At 48.1% G+C, this 9832-nt stretch overlaps 1 protein-coding gene and 2 non-coding genes across 3 annotated transcripts; 1 reads left to right on the forward strand and 2 right to left on the reverse strand.

Annotated features, from left to right (window-relative positions):
• The first annotated feature begins 2595 nt into the window (after positions 1-2595).
• LOC103606222 (L-amino-acid oxidase-like) lies at positions 2596-4701 on the forward strand. Its single transcript, XM_008590814.1, is given in 3 exon segments — positions 2596-2687; positions 3875-4243; positions 4245-4701. Coding segments are annotated over 3 exon segments (918 nt in total).
• A 4105-nt stretch (positions 4702-8806) lies between these two features.
• TRNAL-CAA lies at positions 8807-8915 on the reverse strand. The gene is made up of 2 exons: positions 8878-8915; positions 8807-8852 (listed from the first exon to the last, which is right to left on the reverse strand). It is a non-coding gene; the product is annotated as a tRNA-Leu (tRNA).
• A 606-nt stretch (positions 8916-9521) lies between these two features.
• Positions 9522-9630, reverse strand: TRNAL-CAA. Its single transcript has 2 exons — positions 9593-9630; positions 9522-9567 (listed from the first exon to the last, which is right to left on the reverse strand). It is a non-coding gene; the product is annotated as a tRNA-Leu (tRNA).
• Positions 9631-9832: the final 202 nt, after the last annotated feature.

The raw sequence follows: 9832 nt of genomic DNA on the forward strand, positions 1-9832 counted from the left end.
TTTTACATACCCTGAAGTATGTCTAAGGGCGGAAGTGAAGTTTCCATTATGGGAGACGCCAGTCTGGTTGTGGGACACATTCCTGAAGCCCAGGACTCATATAAAGCAAGCCTCAGACACACACAAGGAGAAGAGAGTGAACAAATGACCATGGAACATGGGGGCTGGATGGGGCAGGGTCAAGGGCCTGTACCGAGCAGACCTTCACCAACACACCCTTCTCCCCTCCTTCCTGTATGCCCAGGTGGTGGAGGAGCCGGAGAGGAGCAGCTGCAGCCGGGTGCTGAAGAAGTATGACTCCTACTCCACCATGGCCAGGCCCAGCATCCCCAGAGAGTGAACAAATGACCATGGAACATGGGGGCTGGATGGGGCAGGGTCAAGGGCCTGTACCAAGCAGACCTTCACCAACACACCCTTCTCCCCTCCTTCCTTTATGCCCAGGTGGTGGAGGAGCTGGAGAGGAGCAGCTGCAGCCGGGTGCTGAAGAAGTACGACTCCTACTCCACCATGGCCAGGCCCAGCATCCCCGATTCTTGCTGCTCACATCCCACCCTGTCACAGCTCCCCAGAAACTGTGGCAGAACCATCACCCCCTTCCCAGACTTGTAGCAGGAGAGGGGATGTTCAGCCTTAGACTTGCCCTCCCTGCACACAGATGTCCTCCTAGGTCCACTCCAAACCTTCCCATGGCTCGTGGTTCCCCAAGAAGGAAGAGTCCTCTGTTGCTTATCTGCACGTCTTGCTATTTATTAACTATGCCATCGAGAAAACTCTCAGGGCCTTTAAACTGGCTGTTTCATGTGTCTGGATGCTCTTCCACACATGTACACATGGCTCACCCCTTACCTTCTTCAGGTCTTGGTTCAAATGTCTCCTTGGAATTGAGACAATTCCCTCCTTCTCCACCTGAAAGTCACTTCCTATTTGCCCTTCCCTGATTTATTTTCCACCAAAATATCATATCATACTGTAAGGAAGGAAGGAGGGAAGAATGAGAAGTAGGAAGGGAAGAAGAGAGTAAGAAAAGGAAGGAAATAAACAAAGATAATCCACCGAAAGGAAAGTAACCAAAGACTATTTATTCACAGTTTGCTATATCAAGGGAGTCAACCACCACCACTTGCATTTGGCAGAAGCTCAAAGGCAGGAAAAGGTGTGGGAAAGTCTTGTATACATATAGTGGAAAACAGGGAAGGTTTCTGATGGGCACTGTTCGGAGGCTGTTGGCGTAGGGAAACTGGAGGCAGCTAACTAGAAGGGTGGGCACCTGTGTCATTGGCTAGGGGAGGATATTTGGGTTTCTCTGGTTGGTTCTGAGTTGGAAGCTGAGCAGAGGAGGGAGTGCAAAAATAGGGAAGCTGATAGTCATTGACCAAGACCTAGGTTGATTGCTGCTAGGTTGTGATTTGGCTTCCTAGGCTGTTTGCTTTTTCAAAGGTTGTAGGTCAAAGTCCTATTGTCATATGTGGTCTGGCTATTGTATACTCAATGTTCAAAAGGCAGGGAGGGAGGGATTGGTGAAAAAGATGAGCCAGAGATGATCCCCAGTGCCCCGTTCCCCACCATCCATCCCCTGCAACTAATTTCCTCACTTGGAAGCTGACCAACTTCTCTGGGTCCAGATTGTCGAAGTTAAAGGTCTTATTGACCAGTATGTGTCTGAGCACTTTCTGACATTGCTGTCCCTGAGATTATGGGGTCCTGCAGTCTCATGTCTGGTTTAAACAAGCATGTTTATAAAAGGCATTTTGCCCAGGCATATGTTAGGATGGCAGGGCCCAGCCATCCTGATGGCCCCTTTCAGGCCTACTCCCCAGATGCCCAGCCTCCAGGCCTGCCTACACTGGTGACAAGGGGACTAAATTGGCCATCGACACCCCTCAGCCCTAGCTGGACCAGATGGTCAGACACCCTAACCAGTGAAGATCTTCCAGGCAGCGCTGTTATATCCTCCCTAGCTTTGCCTGAGAGAAGGGAGCAGGGGCAAAGCACAGGGTACAATCACTGATCAATGGGTGCATCAGAAGCAGAACCTCACAATCACTTGCTGGAGGGGTGGCCGGGACAGTGGGATGGTAGGGGTAGATGTAGGGAGTCAGAGCAGAGTGAAAAGAAACACTCACTACCCAGATTCCTCCTGGGTTGGCATTACGAGGCAGGTCAGAGAAGCCAGGCCGGGGCTAATATACGTGCAGGTGGACATGAAGACAGAGCCTCACTTTCCCCATCTGTAAAACAGGAGTTCTCAGGATTATATATGAGGATTATACAAGTGAAGGGCTCAGAAGAGTGTCTGTAGGTGGAAAGTGACCCTGAGTAGTGGCTATTTTCTGCATTATTAGGACCAGGGAGCATTTCAAGCACCATCTTCAGAGCTCTGAGTGCAAGGTAGTCCCTCGGCAGTCCCTAGGGGCCCAGCTGAGGGCACATTCCACCCTGTCCATTTCTGTTCCTCCCTGTCCTGGGGTGGGAAGCAGGAACTCTCATGTTGGCTCCCTGGACATTCTGACCTACCTACCTTCTCTCCTTGCACATGGTTGCAGGAGCACCCGATCAAGGTGGGGAACCTGAGCCTTGGGGCTGTGCCGATAGATGATCGGGGACCTGTTGAATGCAGATGCTGGCTACTATGAAGCCTTTATAGAAACTTTGCATGACAGCATCTCCTCCTTCCAGGAGCCCTGGTGGGTAATGAGGTGGGTAGCATGGGTTGACCAGTTACCAATGAGAACAGTGGTAGAAAGAAAAAACTAGATAAATCAGGTGAAAATCCCAAAGGAAATGGGAGTGAGGGATGGGGGAGGCAGGGGGTTCCAAATTCCAGTGAGACTCAGAATCACTGGAGGTGGAAGGGTGCTTATTAAACACAGATGGCTGGACCTTCCCCACAGAGTCAGTAGATCTGACAGAGTGATGCATTTCTGACATATTCCCAGTGAGGCTGCTGCTGCCTTTCTAGGCACCCCACTTTGAGAACCACTGACTAAGGGGATATCGAGAGGCTACAGATCTGCTCTGCTTTGGGCCTCACCTGTTCTGTTACACAGACTGTCACCTTAGCTCTGCTTCAGGGGTCCATGCAGGGGGCACTTGTTAACTTCCAGCCCAGGAAGTTGTATCAGGGGCACCTAACACACACCCTGTCCATCAAACCCCTAGTCACTGACCATGCAATCTCTGGCTACAAAAATAAACTAAACTGGGATTTACTTTCACTCAGAGTTCTGTGACGGGATTCAGACACAACAGACTACAGACATTTACAAGAGGGCAACTGAGCTGGTGAGCCCTGATAGATTTAGTGATTTGAGCATCCAGGCCTCTTCGTTCCCCAGTTGCTTCCTTCTACTTCTCCCCAGCCTTTTTTCTCAGGGTGAATCAGTTCAAATTCAAGCCAAGAGTTGCCACAGAGGGAGAATGGAAAACAAGGGGGTTTTAAGACTAACCAAGTGGGGGATAATAATGCTAAGACTGCATTCTTTGAGGGCCACCCAGTGTTGGGCTCTCTCTAGGGGCATTATGGAAGGGGCTGAGCATGCCCGTAAAAGCCCATGTTCTCTATCAGCCCCGAGGCCAGGCATTCTGCATGGAGGTGGCCACTGAGGGGAAAGAAGGGGTTGGGCATGCTCACGGGGGATGCATTTTTCTGATTGTCAGCCCAAATCTATGCCTTTTCCTAGTTTCCTGGAGCTAAGGGCCACCCTGAGTGGGTGGCCCAATGCTTATCTCCCTTGCACACATGCAAGACTACTAGACACAATAGCAAGACTATTAGAAGACTCAGCCACTGCCCAGTCCAAAGGACCAATCCTCTGCATGGCCTTGTGCATCAACCGGCTTCTTTCTCCTTCCTTTGCCTGCTCAATCTCAGGTTTGATGAAATCACTGGGGGCTTTGACCAGCTCCCCCAGGCCCTGCACGATGCCTTTTTGATGGGGACAGTCCACCTCCATTCACCAGCAGAGGAATTGGAGACATCTGGAGACCGCATCCACATCATTCACCAAACACCCGATCCTCTGCAGCCCCGGGCTCGTCCGACCGCCGATTGTGCGGTGGTGGACAGCACAGCCAAGGCTGCCTGGCTTCTCTGTTTTCAGCTGCCTCTCTCCCCAGACAAGGAGGATGTATTGCATTCTGTCCACTACAGCAGCACCACCGAAGTGATCCTGGCCTGCATGCAGCGTTTCTGGAAATGCAACAGCATCTTCGGTGGCAAGTCCAGCACCGACTGGCCTTCCCATCTACTACCCCAATCACATCTTCCCCAATGGCATAGGGGTCATCCTGGCCTTCTATACTGTGGATGGTGACTCCATGTTTTTTGCTGCCATGGACCATGCCCAGGTGGTGGATGTCATCCTGGATGACCTGGCCGCTGTCCATGACCACCCCAAAGAGGAGCTCCGGGCCTTGTGCCCCTACTCCAAGATCAAGCACTGGAGCCAGCACCCTTATTTCATGGGCGGCTTCACCTTCTTCACCCCCTGCCAATATATAGACTATGCCCAGGAGCTCTGCTGGCCAGAAGGGTGGGTCCACTTTGCTGGTGAGCACACTGCCCTGCCCCATGGCTGGATTGACACGGCCATCAAATCAGGGCTCAGAGCCGCTAGGAGCATCCAAGAGGCCATGGGCTTGGCTTTGACAAAGGACCCCAGGGATCCAATAAAGCCCCGCTCCAAAAGTGTCCTATAGCCAACTTCATGACACCCAGTTCCACCAGGAAAAGACTGAAAACTCACCATCTCACTTTATCTCCATCCTTACCCAAAGACGCCAGTCCAAGAGGTGCCACCCAAGTCCAAGAAAAGCAGTTCCTTGAACATTTGGCCACCTATGACCTTGGATTTATTAGCAATGTCTCAACAACAACAAGATGTCATAGAGTGATTAAAACAATAAAGTGCATGTTACATTTAAGCCTATCCCTAAGTGTTTTATGTATATTCTAGGTGGCACTGAATAATTTTATTGTTGAGTGTTGAGGGCTAGAGAGGCCCTTGCCTTCCAAGGCCCTCTGGGATCCCTCAATCTTCTATGATTCCTTTAATCTGGGTCTAGCTCTAGCTCCCCTCGCTACCTCCACTCCTCCGTCTCCCATGACTGTGAATTTTAAGAGAAGTTGGGTACATAGGAACTTATAGAGAGGAAATCGTGTGGCTAGCAACACACTCAATACTTCCCATGTTATCACAGCAATCCCTGGTGTACATATTCTAAAATTACTTTATGTTACATGAGAAAAACTGATTCTCAAAGAGGTTAAATATTTGCCTGAGATCACAAATGCTGATCCAAATTGGTCAAAATCTTCACCTAACTTCAGATAAAACTGCAAGTCCTCTTGCTTATTCTATGCTCAGCTTCTCTTGTTACATGAGAAAAACTGATTCTCAAAGAGGTTAAATATTTGCCTGAGATCACAAATGCTGGTCCAAATTGGTCAAAATCTTCACCTAACTTCAGATAAAACTGCAAATCCTCTTGCTTATTCTATGCTCAGCTTCTCCGTCCTCTTGATTTTTGTGTTTCTGAAACAATTAGTGACTCACTTTGGAGACATCCAGCAATGTTTGAATGAATAAAAGTTCTCGGGATGCACAGGGCTGGGGCTTCATGGTCTTCCCCCATTCCTTTCTCCATTCTGGTGGATCTTCTTGTCCTGGCAGCTTTGAGTGGTGAAGAGGCAGACATATGGAGTTGATACCGTTGAGACCTTTCAAGCAGACAGATAATGAGATGACTGGGTAGACGGATGAGGTCTAGAGAAGCCCATCATTTGGCAGTAACCTGCCCTGAATTTTGTCTCTAAGGGATGTCTTGCAGTGTTTGAGTTAATCACCCAGAGGGCCGCAGGAAGAAGCCGGGTGGTTATGAGTGACGGGACAGTTCATCATCAAAGGCAACAAGATGCCTTCAGGAAGGCCTTCAGAACCAGCTGAGATAGTGCCATTCTTTTCAGAGCTTGAGGTTGGGACAAAACACCATGCTGCCCAGGAACCCCACTCCAGCAGGATCTGGGATTTTATTCCCCTTGCAGGCTAGCAAGTGAGCCTGTCACAGTTTCACGGATATTGACAGAAAACGCCAGGCTTATAAGTCAGAGACAAAGAACTTAATACTCATGGCACAGCAAGCAGCATGAGCACTGCAGGTCCCCAAGTCCAGAGGAGGCAAAGGGGCCCAGGGGGACACTGTTCGTGCAATGGGTTTGTGTTGCAGCTGAGGAACACGGAACTCAGAGAATTTGCCAATTTCAGAGCAAGCAGTAAGCATTTGTTGTTTTTGCTGAGTAGTGTTCTGTGGCGTGGTGGTACCACATCTGTTTAACTTTTCACCCTTTGAGGGACTTTAGGTTGTTTTAGTTTGGAGCTATTACAAAAAACAGTGCTATAAACATTTGTGTATAGGTTTCTGTATGAACACAATATTTCTAGAAGGGTAATTATTAGCTGGTATTGTACATGCTCATTTAGATTTGTAAAAATTTGCCACATTCTTTCCAGAATGACCGTACCATTTTACATTCCCACCAGCAATGTGTAAGTGATCCAGTTTCTCTGCATCCTCACCACAATTTTTTATTTTAGCCATTCTGATAAGTATGTCCTGATAACTCATTGTGGTTTTAATTTGTACTTCAACAATGTTGAATGTTTTCTCATATATTATGTTGGTTAAATGTCTTCTCATGTCTTGGGCTCATTTTCCAATTGGGTTGTTAGGTTTTTTACTCTTGAGTTTTGAGAGTTCTTTATGTATCCTAGATATGAATCCCGTGGCACAAATGTGGCTTGCAAATATTTTTTCTGACTGTAGGTTATCTTTATATCCTCTTAACAAGGCCTTTCACAGAACAAGGTTTTAATTTTGATGAGATCTCATTTAATAATGTTTTCCTTTATGGCTCATGCTTTTGGTATCACGTCTAAGAACTCTTCACTAAGCTCATGGTCCTGAAGATTTTCTCCTATGTTTCCCTCTAAAAGTTTTGTAGTTTTAGGTGTGTTACAGTTCAATCTATGACTCATTTTAAGTTAATTTCCAGTAATGTGTGAGCAGTTTTTCAAGTAAAGCGTATTATTTTTCTACTAATAAACTTTACTCATGGTAGAAAATTCAGCATATGCGTAAAATTACAGCAAAGAAAATTAAAAATTTTCCTAATTTTACCACTATAGGAAATCACAGTCACATGAAGTTGTTTGTCCAGGTTTTCTTTTTTTTTTTTTTTTCTTTCCCTTTGTTGTTACAAATGCATAGATTCCTTTCAATTCAGTTTGAAGATCAAGGAAGATTTAAAAATATAACTTAAAGGTTAGATAAAATTTCATTCTCTTCCTCATTCTTTGATTGGCTGGTTTTACAGATGAGAAAACTAAGGTTTAGAGAAGAGAAACAACTTACCTTCAGCTAGAAAGGAACCAGCAGGATTTGAACTCAGCTCAACCTGATTGCTAATCTAGCTGTCGCTCGCTGTGCTAGGCTCTACCCTGGGCCAGATTACGCAGAAGCCCAGGCTGGTGCACAGGAAAGCAGAGGGAAGACTCTTTGTCCTCAGGACTGTGATCATTCTGGGAAGCTGGGTCATAGCTAGCAGGGAGGTAGAGTGTATGACATCACAGCCCCGCCTGGAGGTCTAGAAAAGTGCCCAGGGAGAGATGAACTTTGGAAAACAACAACAAATTAGGCATGGCAGCTCCAAATTCTATAAAAATGTCAAGACAGAACTTAAATGTGATTTACATGTTTTTAATTATTAAAATCTATTATTTTCCACAGGGGTGCCAATAAAAAATGGGCAATAAAAGTTCTTAGAAAAACAGCAAAGAAACATCTATAAAACATATTTGGGGGACGATTGGGGGAAATTTGAATGTGGACTCGTGTGCAATGTCATGTTAACGTCAATTTTCTTAGGTGTGACATGGTGTCACGTCATGTCTGCGACTTTCGAATGCGTGGGGGACAGGGGAAGCTATACCTATGTCTATCCATCTATCATTTATCTTCCGAGAGAGAAAGAAAGCGGGAGACAGACAGAGAAACAGAAAGAGACGAAGCAAATGTGACAAAATATTAAGCAGTGTCGAATCTAGGTGAAAAGGACACCGCGTTTGTTGTGGCATTATTTCAAATTATTTCTATCTATCTTCAAAATAGAAAGGTAGGTGTTCGGGTCGGAGAGAATCACCGGACTTCATAACGACAATTACGGGAGCCACTGAGCGGAGCTCAGGTCCTGTCCGACAGCCCCTCCAGACAGGTGCCTTCCTAACCGTCTTAGGACACCCAGGGAGATGTTTTAAGGTCAATGCCTGACACGCAGCCGGCGCTGGTAAACCTCAGTAAGTCTGTTCTCTACTAACATCTCTGCCCAAAGAGGAGGATACAAACCCCCAGAGAAAAGTGGGAGGAAAAGGGAAGATTTTTCCTGGGCCAGGGAATCGAACCCAGGCCGCGGCAGCGAGAGAGCTGATTTCTCACCACTACGCCAGCGGGGAAGACGTAGCCTCTGCCTCCGGGTATACTGGACTAATCCTCTATTACATGACGTGGTTGTGAGCGAGACTGTGATTGGCTGGATCTTTCCACGCAGCGCTCACGAGGCCGCGGACTCCGTCTCCTTCTCTTTACTAAGCAACCGCTTAACTGCTGCACCTACGGACAAACGGGCAGTGGGGAACACAGGCGACGGGTACAGTGTAGTCGTAGCCGTCTTCCTGGAGAAGGGAAGAAAATATCAGCAGATCCTGGGAAAGTTCTTAGGTCTGTTAAGGGGAAAAAAAAGAAAACGATGTGTCAGAAGTGGGATTCGAACCCACGCCTCCATTCGGAGACCAGAAAGCCCGGTAGGGAAGGTGGATTAACCTTGAGTCTGGCGCCTTAGACCACTCGGCCATCCTGACACGCGGAGGTCTCTTTTCCCTTACTGATCCTACTACTTACGCCGGCCCACCGCGTTTCCCCATCGTCGCCACCAGGGCAGCCTGCCCAGCGACCCATCAGGTCGGAACAGGGCAGAGCAGTTCTTGCCACGCCTACAGTTCGCCTCGGAGCTGTCGGAAATGCTTTGACTGCCCTGCCCTGCGGCACTTACCGCCAACACTGTTCTCCAGGCAGTTAATTGCGCAGGCAATCAATGATGTTGAAGAGAAAAATGATTCTGACACTTGTCGAAAACGTTAAGGAAGACTTTGTTCAAACTATGAGCGGGGAAGACGTAGCCTCTGCCTCCGGGTATACTGGACTAATCCTCTATTACATGACGTGATTGTGAGCGAGACTGTGATTGGCTGGATCTTTCCACGCAGGGCTCACGAGGCCGCGGACTCCGTCTCCTTCTCTTTACTAAGCAACCGCTTAACTGCTGCACCTACGGACAAACGGGTAGTGGGGAACACAGGCGACGGGTACAGTGTAGTCGTAGCCGTCTTCCTGGAGAAGGGAAGAAAATACCAGCAGATCCTGGGAAAGTTCTTAGGTCTGTTAAGGGGAAAAAAAAGAAAACGATGTGTCAGAAGTGGGATTCGAACCCACGCCTCCATTCGGAGACCAGAAAGCCCGGTAGGGAAGGTGGATTAACCTTGAGTCTGGCGCCTTAGACCACTCGGCCATCCTGACACGCGGAGGTCTCTTTTCCCTTACTGATCCTACTACTTACGCCGGCCCACCGCGTTTCCCCATCGTCGCCACCAGGGCAGCCTGCCCAGCGACCCATCAGGTCGGAACAGGGCAGAGCAGTTCTTGCCACGCCTACAGTTCGCGCAGAGCTGTCGGAAATGCTTTGACTGCCCTGCGGCACTTACCGCCCACACTGTTCTCC

Source organism: Galeopterus variegatus, unplaced genomic scaffold (genome assembly GCF_000696425.1).
Source record: "Galeopterus variegatus unplaced genomic scaffold, G_variegatus-3.0.2 Scaffold6384, whole genome shotgun sequence".
NCBI classification, from domain to species: domain Eukaryota; kingdom Metazoa; phylum Chordata; class Mammalia; order Dermoptera; family Cynocephalidae; genus Galeopterus; species Galeopterus variegatus.